General features: G+C 41.9%; 1 protein-coding gene across 1 annotated transcript in view; it reads left to right on the top strand.

Moving 5' to 3' along the window:
• PCSK2 (proprotein convertase subtilisin/kexin type 2) overlaps positions 1-16,290 on the top strand; it is a 259,436-nt gene extending 243,146 nt beyond the window's left edge. Inside the window, exons 11-12 of the mRNA XM_059705485.1 lie at positions 11,120-11,347; positions 13,643-16,290. Of these exons, the coding sequence (XP_059561468.1) occupies positions 11,120-11,347; positions 13,643-14,129 (715 nt within the window). The 3' untranslated portion in view covers positions 14,130-16,290. The remainder of the gene's footprint in view (positions 1-11,119; positions 11,348-13,642) is intronic.
• The last annotated feature ends 381 nt before the right edge of the window (positions 16,291-16,671 follow it).

The raw sequence follows: 16,671 nt of genomic DNA, 5'->3' as shown, positions 1-16,671 counted from the left end.
AAATAAAGCCATTTTCAAGCTGGGGATCTAGCAAGGTATTCCCAACATGTGTCCAACAGGGTGCTCCAACTAAAGATTTGTTAACTTATAAGGTGAATTCACTTTTAACACTGAGACAAGCTGGGCAAAGTCATGCAGTATCGACCAAGAAATGGTCTTTACTGGGAAACCTTCCACGCTACAGGTAAGAGGAGACCATCCTCTCTGTTCTCACCATTCCACAGAGAGGCCACATATCCCTACTGCTGGGCACACTTTCGATATAAGTATCAGCTGAGGTACTTGACAACCTGCTACTCTATATTCTCTTGGTGCAAACCAGAGACTAGCCTTGTTTTTGAACAGTAAACGTGGGCTTCAGGCACCATGCACTCGGTGTGAGTGCAAATGCCCACCATGTAGGGAGTTGTCTGAAACTGCTGTACCAGCCACTTGTGAGAAGTTGGATTCGTGTTCCTGGGGAAGCAGAGTTGAGTCTCTACCTCCCACCCCTCCTCAGCTGTTGCTAGGCAACTGGAGCTTTGAGCATCAATTTCGAGTCAGCCCTGCTTGTCTCTCTCCACAAATGTATTTTTTGACTTGCAAAAGGGGCAAGAGTTGATTCCTAGAATAGGAAGAGACTTTGAAAGATTATCTAGTCCAGCCCTCTGCCTTCAAGCTGAAAAGGCATAAACATCCTCCTTTTACAGTTAAGGCCCCAAATTGAGAGTGACTCCTCTTTTGGGACCAAGCCAAACTTCAATTCTTGTAACAAAACTCAAGTGGAAATTTTAAGACACCGAGGGATAGACACCGATCAAAGAGTTTCTATTAAGCGCAGAGACCAAAACCTACTCACAGATTACATGCATTTCCTGTTCATCTCAGAGCTTGTTGTGCCCCGGAGCCTGAGCTGTCTTTGCTCACTCCAGCTGGGAGCAGACAAGCAGGGGAGCCTGCTGCCTGCCACTGAGCCTGGCAGAGAACAGGGAGCAGGAGAACTCCAAAAGCAAGAAGGGGTTTCTGGTCTCCCTTTAAATCTAAGAGGGCAGAACTTCACTCAGAGTCATGCAAAGGAACAACGCAAATTGATGGAGCAAGGCTACTGGATTCATGGGTTCTGCACCAGCTTTCTTGAGCACACACTTGTAGATAGCCTTCCAGAAGAGAGTGCAGTCACCACTTAGGCACACTCTATTTTAGAGCAATGGTCATGAATTTAATGCTCTCTATTGCCATGAAGCAGCGAAGAATGACAGCTGGAAGTAAGTGGTTCAAGCCCATCATGAGAGCCAGTCCTAAAATCCCTCAGAATACCAACTGCCTGAGTTGGAAGCACACGTGGAGGTGAGTTTCCTGCAAGTTGTTTCTAAAGGAAGAGACCAGAAGGAAGTAGAGGAAGCAGGTTAGGGACAGGGAGAAGCCAAGCAAGTATGCAGTTTGAGGAGTTCTGGCCTCAGCTTGATCCCATGGGGAACTCTGGAGTATAAATGTTTATGCCTCAGAGGTTGTTTTCTCTTGAGGCGAGGGAGCTGGGCTGCCATGTTCTTGTGCTAAGAGCCATGCCTGGGAGCATGTCTGGCTTTAGGCACCTGTGGGCAAAGGGACCCCAGTAGCCAACATGAAATATCCCCAAAAAGAGCCCAGAGGGATGAGGAGGGGAAGACTCTCCAGGAACAGTTCCTACTGCTCTCCTCTGCCTGAGACAAGACAACTGGGAGTCCTCGGTGACGGTGGCACATGTGACAGCAATCAAGGGCTCTTTCCCTCCCAGAGGCCCAATAAAACACTTTTAGGAAGCAATGTGAATGCAGTAAACAAATGATCCTGTCTCACTGAATACCCCTCGGGACTGTGAAAGAGGGAGAACAACCACCCCCTGATTCCAGGGGGGAAAGGGAAACCCTTCCTTTGTCCTGCCCAATCACCACTGTTTCCCAATATTATGAAGTGCTTTTTTGCCAAATGCTTGAAAGTGGCTTACTGAGTCACAGGAATATTGTCCACATGTCCCCGTGTGACCATTAGAGGAAATTTCAAAGAATTTCTTTAATGGGAACATGTGGGCAGAGGAGGGAGGGATAACTGCTATCTTCAAATATTTGGGTTCTTCCATGACCGTCTGTGTTGTTTGGACTGAGGTAGGTTTGAGGAGCAGATGTCATAAAGAGGCAAATTTTTGGTTCCAAAGAAGCATCCATAGTAAAATGGCCCACTAGCACAAGCCTGTCAAACTCAAAGGCTAACACGGGCCAAATAAACGAGGCATGCGGCCCACAGGCTGCGAGTTTGAATGCTTGGTCTAGAACAATGTTTCCAAAACTGACCTTCCAGGGCATGGGTTTTTACATGTAAACTCTTTATCAAAGTATAATAGACACTGAGAAAAGTGTACAGATATTAGGTATAACTCAACGACTTCTTACAAGGTTAACAGACCCATGTAACCAGCACCCAAATCAAGAAAAAGACTGTTACCTACGTCTAAGTACCAGTCTCTTTTACTCTGAAAGTCTGAGAGATTCCTCCATGCTGTTGTTTCTGGTTATAAGTCATTCATACTCATTGCAGAATATTACTCCATTATAAATGGGTAGTTGAGTTGTTTCCACTTTGGGGCTATTATGAGTAATATTGCTATGAACATTCTTGTACATGTATTTTGGTGAAGCTAAGGACATGTTTCTGTTGGGTATTTTCTAGGGCAGTGATGGCAAACCTTTTGAGCTCGGCATGTCAGCATTTTGAAAAACCCTAAATTAACTCCGGTGCCATGTCACATATAGAAATTTTTTGATATTTGCAACCATAGTGAAACAAAGACTTATATTTTTGATATTTATTTTATATATTTAAATGCCATTTAACAAAGAAAAATCAACCAAAAAAATGAGTTTGCGTGTCACCTCTGACACGTGTGTCATAGGTTCGCCATCGCTATTCTAGGGAGTCAAAATGCTGAGTCAGGGGTATACATATGTGCAGCTCTAGTGGATACTGCCAAGTAGTTTTCAAAGTGAATTTACCCACTGACACTTCCTCCAGCAGTGTATGAGAGTTAGAGTTGTCCCACATCCCTTCCAACATTGGGTATTGTCAGTCTTCTACACTTTAGCCATGCTTATGGGTGTGCAGTGGAATTGCATTGTAGTTTTATTTTGCATTTCCCTGATAACTAGTGAAGTTGAGCACGAGGGGGAGTTGGAAAATAATAGATTCCCAACTCTCTGCCAAGAGTCACTGAACACAAATCCCTGGGAATGAATGGCCCAGGTATTTGTCTTTTCAACCACACTCAAAGGGCTACATAAGCAGCCAGCCCATTACTGGGGGGGGGGGGGGGGGGGGGGTTGGACCCAGTAAGGCAATGGCTCTATGAACCAGGGTGTTGTTGTGCAGAATTTGAATATCTAGACTCAGCCTCTGATTAGGTGCTGGTATTAGATGAAGATTGAACACAGGAAATTTGAATAACAATAGATAAATAAAAAAAGGGTTTATTATCCTGTCATGTGAAAGATAATACAGAGGTAAGGAGTCCAGGCAAGTATGGGGGGTGCCACCGGGAATCAGGCAATCCAGCTTTTTCTGGATTTCTCCTCTTCCACCTTCGTGTTCTATAGGTGCTTCTGGAGCTCCAATCATTGTGTTTACATTTCAGGCAGAAAAAAGGGAGGAGCAAAGGGAAAAAAAAATCCACCAGCTAAGTCAGCCCCATTTAAAGGTTTTTCCAAAAAACTCTGCCCAGTGGCTTCTGCTCATTTCTCATTGGCCAGACTGTCATATGACCACCCCAGACTGCAAGAGAGGCTGGGAAATGTAGTTTTATAGCTGATAACATTGCTGTTCTGAATAAAATTGGGTTTTCTTAATAAACTAGAAGGATAGATATGATAGAATTGCTAGTGTCTTCCAGCAACTAAGTGGGCAATCACTCACTTCCTATGGATCTCTATTGTCTTATCTGAAAAATAGAAAGTTAGATCATGAACAGGTCTTCATGACTTCCTGGTATATTATAGGTCTACTTCAAAGATACCATGCCTCTAGGAAAGTGCATTTTTTTAATTGGATATGTGTTTATTTGAGGGTTGAATATACCTTAAAACTGAAAAACTTTCCATTTACTTTTAAATAATTGTGACCAATATATATGGGAAATAGTGTCTATTCTCTTCAAACTTACATTGATGCTCAATATATGAGATATATTTTAATATTAATAAACTCTTTATTGCGTTCTCAGTATCATGCTAGTTAATTTTACAAGGTGATCTACCTTTATACCCTACAAAAAAACCTGGAAAGCCTTATCCCCATTTTATATATATATATATACTAGAGGCCCGGTGCACAGATTCGTGCACCGATAGGGTCCCTTGGTGTGTCCTGCAGGGATTCAGGGAGGAGCCACTCCCACTCATCCCAGCCCCACTCATCCCAGTCAGCTGAGTGGCAATCCCACTGTGGGAGCACACTGACCCCCGGGGGCAGCTCCTGCATTGAGTGTCTGCCCCTTGGTGGTCAGTACGCATCATAGCAACCGGTAGACTGGTTGCTTAGGCTAATAGGTAGGTAGATAGATAGATAGATAGATAGATAGATAGATAGATAGATAGATTTTTTTCAAATAGATTTTTATTGATTTCAGAGAGGAAGGGAGAGGGAGAGAGAGAACATCAATAATGAGAGAGAATCATTGATCAGCTGCCTCCTGCACACCCCACACTAGGGATGGAGCCTGCAACCCGGTCATGTGCCCTGACTGAGAATCAAACCATGACCTCCTGGTTCATAGGTCAATGCTCAACCACTGAGCCATGCTGGCCGGGCCTTGTTCCCATTTTTCAGATGGGAACCCTGAGCCTCAGATTGTTAGAGTAGCTTATCTAAATTCACATGATTGGAAAATAACAGGCTTGAAATTTAAACCCTAGGGATGGATCCTGGGCTCCAACTCAGGGTCTTCTCTTGGCCCAACTATGGGATGTGGAAGAGCCACCTTCTGGGTCCAGGGTATCACCATGCATTCTGCCCAAGGCAATAGACTGAAGTGAATGAATTGATTCTTCCTCAAAAGTTATACATAAAATTGGGTTTTGATTTCTTCAAGATGAGGTTTTACATAGCACAGCTACACAAGGGCAACATGTAAACTGATTTTCTCTCACAGGTCATAGGAGTTAGGCAAACAGACTGTGGAGAAAATACCAACTTGACTTATGAATGCATCATTTCTCTCATACTGGAAATAATCTAGACCATTGACATTGGTTTTTAATCCTGTCAGAGTTTAGAGAATAAACTAAAATTTAAAGCTAAAAGAAAACAAACAGATCTTTCACTACTCCAAATATCTCTTCTTCTGCACAAAAAGAATGAGGCCCAGAGGAATGAAGCTACCTGCTCAGGTTCATACACCTTTCTCTCTTCAGATAAAGATCAATAAGTAGAGGGATTAAAATTCTGTTGGCTTCTAGGATTTACCGCATGTTAGCAGAGGTCATTCCTCCAACCTTAACACTGCAACGTCCTGAAAACATTTCAGTGTGCAAGTCCTCCAAAGATGCCTGTTCTCTCCTGAATCCCCTTTGCTGCCTTGATCGTGATGGGGAAGTCAGGTCCAGGATAATTTGATACCATAGATACAGGAATTCTGAAAAACAATGGTGAGGGGCAATCCTCACAGAGAACTAAAAAAAAAAAAAAAAAAAAAAAAAAAAAAAAAAAAAGTCAACATTTTGTACTTTACTCTTCCTAGCGGGAAGTTGGTAAACCAGCTCTAAGTTTGGGCAGTGCAGGTCTCTGTGAGAGACCCAGTTCTGTTGATTATACACAGTCGAACAATCTCAAGCATATAATCCACTTTCCAGAACCAGCTTTGAGTGTTTTAAGAAGAGCCCTTCCTGAGTCTCCCTGAGGCCAGACGCCTCTTTCAGCCACAAGAGGCCCGTCTCCTCCTGGGCTTCGGACTGGCTTTTCCAGGGCCCCCACGCTCTCCTGCTTAAGACCTCTGCCACGTCTGTACAGGATTTTCTCCAGTGTCCCAAGTGACCTCTTTCTTTGGAGCCCTGGCCTCTCCAAGTGAAAATGCAACCATCCACTGTCTCCTCAAGAAGCCCTGGGTTCCACTTTGATCTCTGTGGGTGCTTACTCTAAACCAAGAGCCAGCTGGTCTACCCTGAGTGGCCTAGGACCGATCTACTAGCAAATGTGTATTTATCCCTGGAGCATTGCAGGATCCTATAAGTGACTGAAGCCAGCTGCACAAGTGCAACAGTTTTTATTGATAATTCGCCTGGGACTTACTCATGCATGGCCTTGTGACAGCTCCCAGCGTCCCTTATGGTCATACCTGGCCAGACCCCTGCAGCAACCTCTCATTAGTGTGGGCCTGCTTTCCAGTCCCACATTTTTTCTTCTTTTATTCCTCACCCAAGGATATTTTTCCCATTGAGTTTTATAGATGGAAGGGAGGGAGAGAAGAGAAAGATAGAGAGAGAGAAAGAAGGAAAGGAGAGAGAGAGAGAGAAATATTGATGTGAGAGAGACACATTGTTTGGCTGCCTCCTGCTCACACCCTGACTGGGGCCAGGGATTGGACCTACAACCAAGGTACGTGCCCTTGACTGGGAATCAAACCTAAGACTCTTCTGTCCCAGGGCCAATGCTCTAACCACTGAGAAAACTGGCCACGGCTCCAGTCCCACATTTCTTGATTCCATTCTCCATGGAATTGTCGATAAAGATCAGATCACATCTCAACTCTGCCACTACTGGCTGAGCCTGAGATAAAGTCCCAGTGTTCTGATGTGGGTGCATGGCCTCTGCCTTACAATTCCTGGCTCTCCTTTCCTGTCATACTTGGGGCTCATGCCTTCCTGTGTTTTCTCAAGCGTATCACCTGCACAAGGCTTGCTTTCTCCCGCCTCTAAATCCTTCATTCCAGAACCTTCTCTCCCCTAGAACCCTCCCCTTCCCTGTCTTTTCACTCAGTCACTCCTACTCCTCCCCTTGACCTTGGCTTAAAATGCTACTTCCTAAGAGATGCTTGATGACCCCCTGGACCAAAGTTTCTCAGATTTTCTGATCATCGGAATCCCTACAGTGCTTGTTAAAAATATATCCAAAGCATGTCAGGTCCACGACTCAGACTCTCCTGGGTCATGCCTGGAAAGCTGCAACTTTTAGCAAATACCCACGTGCTGCCCGGGAAGGTAGGAAACACTCCCCTGGATCAGCTTTGCTTAAGCTTTTGGCTGCAGATTGGACAAGCCCATGGAATCAACATCCCTGGGGCCTGTCTGACATCATTATTTTTTTGATGTTTGATTCACATGCAGCCAAGGTTGAGAACTGCCATCTTAGACCAATGTTCTCAGACATTTGTGTGCAGAAGAATCATCACGTTTGCCTTAATTGCAAATTCTCAGGCTCACAACCTCCCAGAGGCCGGTTCAGGAGAGCTGGGGTTGAGGCCAGGAATCTGCTTGTTGTCAGTATCCTCCATGTGCTTCTGACACAGGGGCTTGAGGACCACAGTCTGAGTCCCCCTTGTTGGAATAACAAAGGGTCCACTGTTGGCTTCCTCTGCCTCCTAGCTTTCCTTTCATGATAGCCCTCCCTCTATTTTTTTTCCGTTTTATTGAGATATAATTGACATACAGCACTCTACAGTATAATGTGAAGGTGTACAGCATGATGGTTTGACTTACACATATTTTTAAATGATTAGCACAATATGTTTAGTTAACATGCATGATCTCATAAAAATACAGTAAAAGGAAAAAGAAAAAATTTTTTCCTTTTGATGAGAACTTAGGATCTACTCTGTTAACAACTTTCCTATGTATCACTAGCAGTGCTAACTATAGTCATCAAGTCGTGCATTATATCCCTAGTCCTTATTTATACCTGAATGTTTGTACCTTTTGATCACCTTCCTCTAATACCCCACCCCCATCTCTGGTAACAACAAATTTTATCTCTTTTTCTATCCAGGTTTTGTTTTGTTTATTTGTTTGTTTTAGATTTTGCATATAAGTGAGATTACATAGTATTTGTCTTTCTCTGTCCAACATATCATTTAGATTAATATGCTCAAGGTCCATCTATATTTTCACAAGTGGCAGGATTCCCTTCTTTTTCATGACTGAATAATATTCCATTTTATACATAATGGATAAACGTCTTTATCCATGCATCTATAAATGGACACTTAGATTGTTTCCAGTCTTGGCTATTATAAATATTGCTGCTATGAACATGGGGGATGCAGATATATTTTCAAATAAGTGTTTTTGTTTCCTTTGTATATATTCCAGAAGTAGAATTGCTGGATCACATGGTAGTTCTATTTTTAATTTTTTAAGGATCATTCATGTTTTTTTCCATAGTGGCTGCACCAATTTACATTCCCACCAACAGTGCACAGGGTTCCTTTTCCCCACATTTTTGTCAGAATTTGTTATCTCATCTATAATAATAAAAGTATAATATGCTAATTAGACCAGATGTCCTTCCGGATGTCCTTCTGGACGACCTTCCAGATGAAGCCGGGGCTGTGAGGGAAGCCCGGGCCCCGGGTGCCAGAGGGAAGCCAGTGCTGGCAGTCGGGGGAAGGAAGGCCTACTCTTGCATGAATTTCGTGCATCGGGCTTCTAGTCTTTTTTATAATAACCATTCTAACAGATGTGAGTGATATCTCATTGTGGTTTCGTCCCTTTTTAAATATGGAGGCTTGGACCTTCCTACAATGTGTCCAGAACCAGCACAGTGCCTGGACATGGTGGACACTGAATAGACATTCATGGAGTCACTTCACTGTGCTGTACTTTTCTACATATGTGTCTTATTTTCCCAACTGTTATATAAACTATTTGAGACCAAGGAAGAACATGTGACATTACTTGTCCTACACCACAATGACCTTTATATTGTAGAAACTCTGTAAATTTATTTTTTATTATTTAGTAGGTATTACTTAAGATGCTTGAGCTGCTATGATAGGATTAAAACTAAAAACAGGTTGATAAAATACTGCTTTACACAACAGTGTATTCTGTTAATTCTGAAATTGCTCAAAAGAGGGAACTACAATGGATGCAGGTTTATTTTTCTGACATATGCAAATGGCAAACTCAGTTACATTGGAATGTGTACTATGTTCTGGTTTATTTCAGAAGTAAGATCCTTGTTCTGACACATCCTCTCATCTTCTCCTGAAAATAAATCCCTGGAGAAACGCCGAGGGGGTCCTTCTCCGAGTGTCAGGAAGCATAGCACATTTTGTGGCAGACCCCTAGCAAAGATAAGAGATACTCCACGTGCCAAGCCCAGGTCACCTCAAAATCACCACATCCTTCACTTATCAACCGTAAACCATTCTGGGTTTAATGAATTCAGAATCCTATCCTGGCAAATCACTGAACTTTTGGTCATAATCAACTTCGGGAAGTTCCACACCTTTACCTGCGTCCTGGGGATCATATGTCCAAGCTATGTTCTTAATTTTCTCAAATAACCATTGTCCTTCCTTGCAACTTTCTCCTTAAAAGCTAAAGATCTACATTTCAAGAGCATATGAATCATTAGTATCTTTTGATTCTGATTCAAAGCTTTCAACCAATGAACCCTACATGTGTTAAAAGTTTATCAAATGAGTTATGTTGTTCCGAGTCCTTTGAATTATTTGACTTCTGAAGAGAACCATGCTGCATGGATTTTCCAACTTTTTTGACCATGACTCTCAGTGAGAAATAATTTTTTCATTGTTACTCAACACACACACACCAAAAGTTCCATGAAAAAAAAAATAGTTTTCCATATTATATGAAATGTATACTGTTCTTTTTTTCTATTCTATGCCATTCATTTTTTTAACAATAGTCCCATCCATTAAATCATTAGTTCTCAAATTTAACTACCTATTGGAATGACTGCGGAAATGTTAACGATTTACAATACCTGGGTCCCACTCCTGCAGAGCCTGATTTAATTGGTCTGAGGTGTGGCCTGAGCAGTGGGATTTTACATGACCCACCAGAAGATTGTTATGTGCATCCCAGTGAGGCAACATGTGCAATAAGTTGATTTCCTAGCCACAAATAGGTCATGACTTGCAGTTTAAAAAACACAAACACTGAGTAACATCAGACACCAATTTCCAAAACCAATAGCATTTTCAAGTGGACTTGTTTATTCTCTGGACAGTGTGCCAATGGCAGTCCTGTGTCCTGTGACCTGGATACTGAGGATAAAAATGTGCAGAAGACATTGTGTCTGCCCTCGAAGAACTGATAGCTTCATTTTCACAAATGAAACACACACATGTAGCCAACACCCAGATCAAGAAACAGCACTGCCAGCACCCAGAAGCCCTTTATGTCCCCTCCCCAATCAAGATGTGACTTCTAACAGCATAGATTAATGTTGCCTGTTTTTATACTTTAAGCAAGTGGAATAATACAACATGTTCTCCTCAGTGTGTGGCTTCCATAGGTTAACATTCTATTTGTGAGATTCATCCATATTATCCAGAGTAGCTATGGATCATTCATTCTTGTTGCTTTATAGTATTCCACATTCTATAAATACACCTCAACTAGTCTATTCATTTTACTCTGGATGGGCATTTGAGATCTTCACAGTTTGGGCCTGTGAACATTCTTGTACATATGTCTGGTGAATGTATACACACATTTTTGTTGGATACATACCTAAGGATGGAAATTCTGGGCCATAGCTTAAGTATATGGATAACATTAGAAGATACAGCCAAAAAGTTTTCCAAAGTGGTTGCAATAATTTACACTCCTATCAGCAAAGTACATGAGTTCCAGCTGCTCCACATCTTTGTCGATACTTAGTATTGTCAGTCTTATCATTTTAGCCATTCCAGTGTGTGTGTTAGAATGCACATTTGAGATGCATTTAAGTAAGAAAGACAAGTGTGTTGTTGTTTTTTTAATTGACAAATATAAAATGGTTCTAAATAGTGCATGGGAATTCTCCCTTGACTTGGGGTTCATAGATATTCCAAAATCTTACAAGCGGTTTTTGTCCTGTCTTAGTCATTGTGTCTTTCTTCCTCTCTCACCCTCCCCTTTTCTCTTGTTTCCCAACGGCTTCCGGCATCCAGTCTGGGTCTCACCTGGAGGGACATGCAGCATCTGACTGTGCTCACCTCCAAACGAAACCAGCTTCATGATGAGGTTCATCAGTGGCGGCGGAATGGGGTCGGCCTGGAGTTTAATCACCTCTTTGGCTACGGGGTCCTTGACGCAGGCGCCATGGTGAAGATGGCTAAAGACTGGAAAACGGTGCCGGAGAGATTCCACTGTGTGGGCGGCTCCGTGCAGGACCCTGAGTAAGTGGGTGCCATGGTTCTTCTGCTGCATGTGGAAATGTCCCAGAGATGGTGCCATGGCATTAGTGACAATATCAGATTCCCTCTCTGTCAGGGAGATGTGCTGGATTTGACTTAGGGACAACTAGCTTGCAGAGAGAACTATAGCAATGCACAACTCCTGGGGAGGGGGGGCATTTACATAGAACACAGCCGTGTGGCTCAGAACCCATATTTTTAGGTGTGAGCATTAACTTTTTGGGTGCTTTATGCCATTATTTTTCATTGCAAAAACCAACCAGTGTAACCACCTCCCAGATCAAAGAACAGAGCACAACCTATATCCCAGAAAATCCTGAATCCTCTTCCACCGTAATCTCCCCACTATTCTTCTGACTCCATAGATTACTTTGCCTAGTTCATACTTAATATAAATGGAATAATACACGGTGTTCTCCTTTGTGTCTAGATTGTTTTGCTCAGAATTATGTTATGAAATTCAAGCATTTTTAGTGTGTACTTGTAGCTCATTTATTCTCATTGTTGAATAATGTTTCTTTGTGTGACTATAATACAATTTATTCATTCTACTTGTGGGACAAGGTAAGCATTTGATTTTATTCCAAGTGATGTGGATAGACATGAAAGGATTTTAGTGAGAAGTTCCTTACCCAGAAAGCACTGCGCTGGTCACATGAACCTACTTCTCATTATGGCAAGAGGATTGGACAATAGGGTCCTCTTTATTTAATTCCTTTCCTCATTGGTCCATCAGTAAACTAGAAATAGAAGTTTTTATCATTGTTATTTTTAATGAAGGTTTTGTGGACATACAACAAAATGCACAGAACTTAAGTGTGTTATTTGAGTTTTGATAAGTGTATATACCTGAGTATCCACCATCTAATCAAATGCTGGAACATTCCATTACCCCAGAAAGATTCCTCATTCCCCCTTCCAGTTAATCCCCACATCCCTGGACAGCCATTGTTTTCATTCCTGCCCCCAAAGATTAGCTTTACAGTTCTTGGGCTTTCTCTGACTAAATCACATTGCATGGACACTTTGGTATTCAGTTTCTTTTACTAAACATTATGTTTGTAAGATCAATCCAAGTTATTATGTGCAGTAATATCTCATTCACTCCCATCGCTGTGTCATATTCCATTATGAGGGTACACCTCTGGGATAATGGCATTTCAATGGTGGTAAATCCATCTCTAATCATCCCATCCCACCCCAGCCTTATTTCTGTTGGTGACCTGAGCCTGGCCAGAGTCAGAACCCTCTCACAATACGTCCTCCCTTCCATTCCCCTTTAGTCCTGGAAAAGGACCTGCAGCTTCTGTAGTCAGTTACCCAGACCTGCATTCAAATCTTAATTCCATCAAATTGGACAATACTTTGACCTCTCTGACCCTCTATTTTAGCAATTCTCAACCTTGATTGTCTGGAAATATAGCTGAAATGCTGAGCTTGACCCTTCTTTCGATTCTAACTCTGTGATCAAAGAGATTCCCAAATTTCTCTGATCTTTCAAAGGACTGTTCTTCACTAGGATTAATTAACTCAATTTCAGCTTTTTTATTATATTAATAACACTAACATTAGCAATAATAAGGAACTTAGCACTTTAAAAGAAAGGCGTTATGAGCTTCTGTCTCAGTTTGGGTTTTCCAAAAGTAGACCCTGAGATGAGACTTGGGTGCTAACAATTTGATTCCAGGAAATACAAGTGGGGAAGTGGAGATGTGAGACAGGGAAGAGGAATAAAAGCCAATAAAGAGTACATTGATGAGCAACTAGTTGTCCACTGTTGGCAACTAGGCTCAGTCCCACTGGGGACACTGAGTTGTCTCACTGAAGAATGGAGAAGTTAGGGTATATTTATTCACCACCTTCTGTCAGTCTCTGGTAGAGGATTGTCCCTGAGGAATTAAATCCCTGTCACTAGTAGGCTGTCCTGAGCAAACTCCCACAGAACATGGAAAAGCTCCAGGAGAGATGCTGGGAGATGCTGATACCTGAGGTAGGAAGCAGTCAGGGTACATGGGAGCCGCAGCTGAAGAGGAACTTGGAGGTGACTTAGGAGAAATGGGAAAGGCATCAACAGATCTGCCACATTCCCTTTCCCCACAGAAGGTTCAGAGAGAATAGGTAACTTACTCATGCTCATACGACTCAGGTCGGAATTAACCCAGGTCTGTCTGATTAACCTCAAAGCTCTTGCTCTTTCTGCAACCTGAAGCTGTCTTCAGAAACCCCTCACGTAATATGCGCATTCCTTACCATATCCCCTCATTGCTTTGCCCTCAGGAAAATACCATCCACTGGCAAGTTGGTGCTGACCCTCACCACCGATGCGTGTGAAGGGAAGGAAAATTTCGTCCGCTACCTTGAGCATGTCCAAGCTGTCATCACAGTCAATGCAACCAGGAGAGGAGACCTGAACATCAACATGACTTCCCCTATGGGCACCAAGTCCATTTTGCTGAGCCGGCGTCCAAGGGATGATGACTCCAAGGTGGGCTTTGACAAGTGGCCTTTCATGACCACCCACACTTGGGGGGAAGACGCCCGAGGAACCTGGACCCTGGAGCTGGGGTTTGTCGGGAGCGCACCTCAGAAGGGGGTGTTGAAGGAGTGGACCCTGATGCTGCATGGCACGCAGAGTGCCCCTTACATTGACCAGGTCGTGAGGGATTACCAGTCCAAGCTGGCCATGTCCAAGAAGGAGGAGCTAGAGGAAGAGCTGGATGAAGCTGTGGAGAGAAGCCTGAAAAGCATCCTGCACAAGAACTAGTGCTGCACCCTGGCTCCGGCGCCTCCCGCCCTCTCCTATCTCTGCCTCTCTGTCCTTGCTCCATTCTTTGTCAGGCACCTAGCAGTTCCAACTTCTTGATCTGAAGCTTCGTTCACTGTCAATGATTATTTTCTTTACAATGGAAATAACCTTTTTTATTCTATGCCCCAAATACAGTGTTCCCACCAACATCTATGTCCTATTTGTGACTCTAGGTTCTTTATTTGTGTCACTCAAATAGGTGATATCGTGCAGAGGAAAACTCGGACAACTTTCCCCTCAATTTTTTTCAGATCTGAGAAGAGAAGAGAATGCATGTCAAAAGCTGCACACAGTGACTCCTAGAATGTCTTATTCATGGTCTCAACTGACCTGTTAGATTAAAAAAAAAGAAATGAACTGAGCACGATTTTTCAATGACATAGTTGAAGGTGGCATGATTTGAAAGATGCCATCCATGAGAACTCTAATTACTGGAGGGGGAAGAGTAAAACAGCATGGGCATTGGAAATCTTACCACCAATACCAACACCATAACTTTTCCTACTCAGCCAGCATGACAAATATAAAACCTAAGTAGAGTGGCTGTCCTTTCACCAGCTATTGCTCTGAGTTACGGTAAAATATTCTAGAGAAGTCCAAATTACTCTCAGTTTGCACAGAATTCATTTCAGCCACAACTTTCTGGGGTTTCTCACATAACTATCTAAAAGGGGAAAATGCAAAGCAGGTCTGGCAACACACCATAGTAGTTATTAACCCAGGAACATTCCTTTTCCTAATTCATTTGGGAACTTCTTAATCTGATGGAAGCAAGAGGCCAGGTGAGTATTTTTTACAGCTTTGCACGTATGAACTTGGGCTTTGAGTTCCAAAATGTGTGTTTGGCAGACAATATCCTACTCCTTCACGTTGTGATTTCTTTGATGTGTTAGGGCAATGGCCTCTGTTCAGGCACAGGTGTATGGAGGGTGACGTGGGCATGTCTGAAGATGTGAGCAGCCATCTTCACATGGACCTTCATTTGTATGGAGCCTTTTCGGCCAAAGTGGGGAATGCCAACTCATCCCCTGCAACTTGAGCCTGAAGGAAGCAAGAGAAGCCCATAGTAGGGAAAGCACAGGTGCCATCTTGGCAACTAAGCAGTCCATGATGGTGTTTAACAGGTCATCGAAAGCTGATACATTCTTCTCCCATGTCTACCCCAAAAGACACCACCCCATTTCATTACCAAGTAGAAATGCTTTCTGACCTGTTTTCCTACTCAAGGATGGACTCCTCATCCCCAATCCCAATGCCCACACATTCCCAAGAAATGACTCATTTGTTTGAGTTGATTCCCAAGAACTGATCAACTACTCTGGCTACATTTCTCCCATCCCCTGGGAGTACATAGCTAAGCCTGGAGTTCCCTTCCTCAAACACCAGAGCACCAGTTTCCATTCCCTGAAGGCTACAACTTTAAGAAAGAAGTCTGGAAAACCCATTTTCTTTCTTTTTTCCCCATGTTGGCATGAATTTGTCTTCTCTAACACCATATGACCTTCTCTATTTAATGCTTTAAAATGTAACAAAATTTATGATTTTTAAAAGAAATTTATTACTTATTGTGAAGGTCTTTTTAAACCAGTTTAGATTTTAAGAAAAAAATAAATGGAATCATCAAAAATTCATTTCCCATTAACTGTCTGAAAATAAACCAAAGGACATTATGTGTGTATAAGTGCACACAGAAATATATATATACATATGTAGACTATACACATGTGTATATATGTATATATATACATTTGTATAAATGTATATACACACATATACCTAAAATGTGTGTATGCATATTTATTGGAGAAATAGACACCATGTTCATCTTTAAAAGAATATTCAGAGAATATCAAGGTGATACTGGCTGAAGAGAAAAGCCAGTGGAAATTCAGGTGAAAATGTTCATTGATTCCCATTGCATCACCTCTGTAATTTTGCAGCTCTCTGTATAAACATTAAATGTCTTATATGGCAGCAAAAATATAAAATAGTGTCCATATTTTCACAGTTGTGGTATAATTTATGAAATTAGAGAGTAACTTATCAGCTTCTTAATAAAAATGGCAAGTTTTGATATGAGTATACAGTATATAAAAATATATAGTGCTATATAAAAATATTTTGTCTCTATTTCATTTTTTTGCACCAGTATTAACACTAAAATATGTCTAGCTAGTGAAGTTTTTATGATATCCCTGATCCTAATGGAAGAGACATTTAGTCATTTATTTTTTTTAATGAAAATAAGTAAATCATGATTAATCAGGATAACATTGTTGCTCCCTATTACAAAATGTTCTAAACAAATTTAAAAAGTCATGTAAATTAGGAAACTTAACAAGAAAACATTATTTTCCAGAAATTGTGGGATGTCATATGCATTACATAAAAACACTGCCAGCCATTCTAGAAGCAGATAATAAAATGTTGCCAAAGAGAGATCTAAAAAGCCTGCTTTCATTAATATACATGAAAGATTTATAATTAGCAAATCAATCAT

The sequence above is a fragment of the Myotis daubentonii genome, chromosome 8, assembly GCF_963259705.1.
Source record: "Myotis daubentonii chromosome 8, mMyoDau2.1, whole genome shotgun sequence".
Classification (NCBI taxonomy): domain Eukaryota; kingdom Metazoa; phylum Chordata; class Mammalia; order Chiroptera; family Vespertilionidae; genus Myotis; species Myotis daubentonii.
The sequence above is the reverse complement of the archived record's forward strand: the minus strand, read 5'-3'. Positions and strand labels throughout refer to the sequence as shown.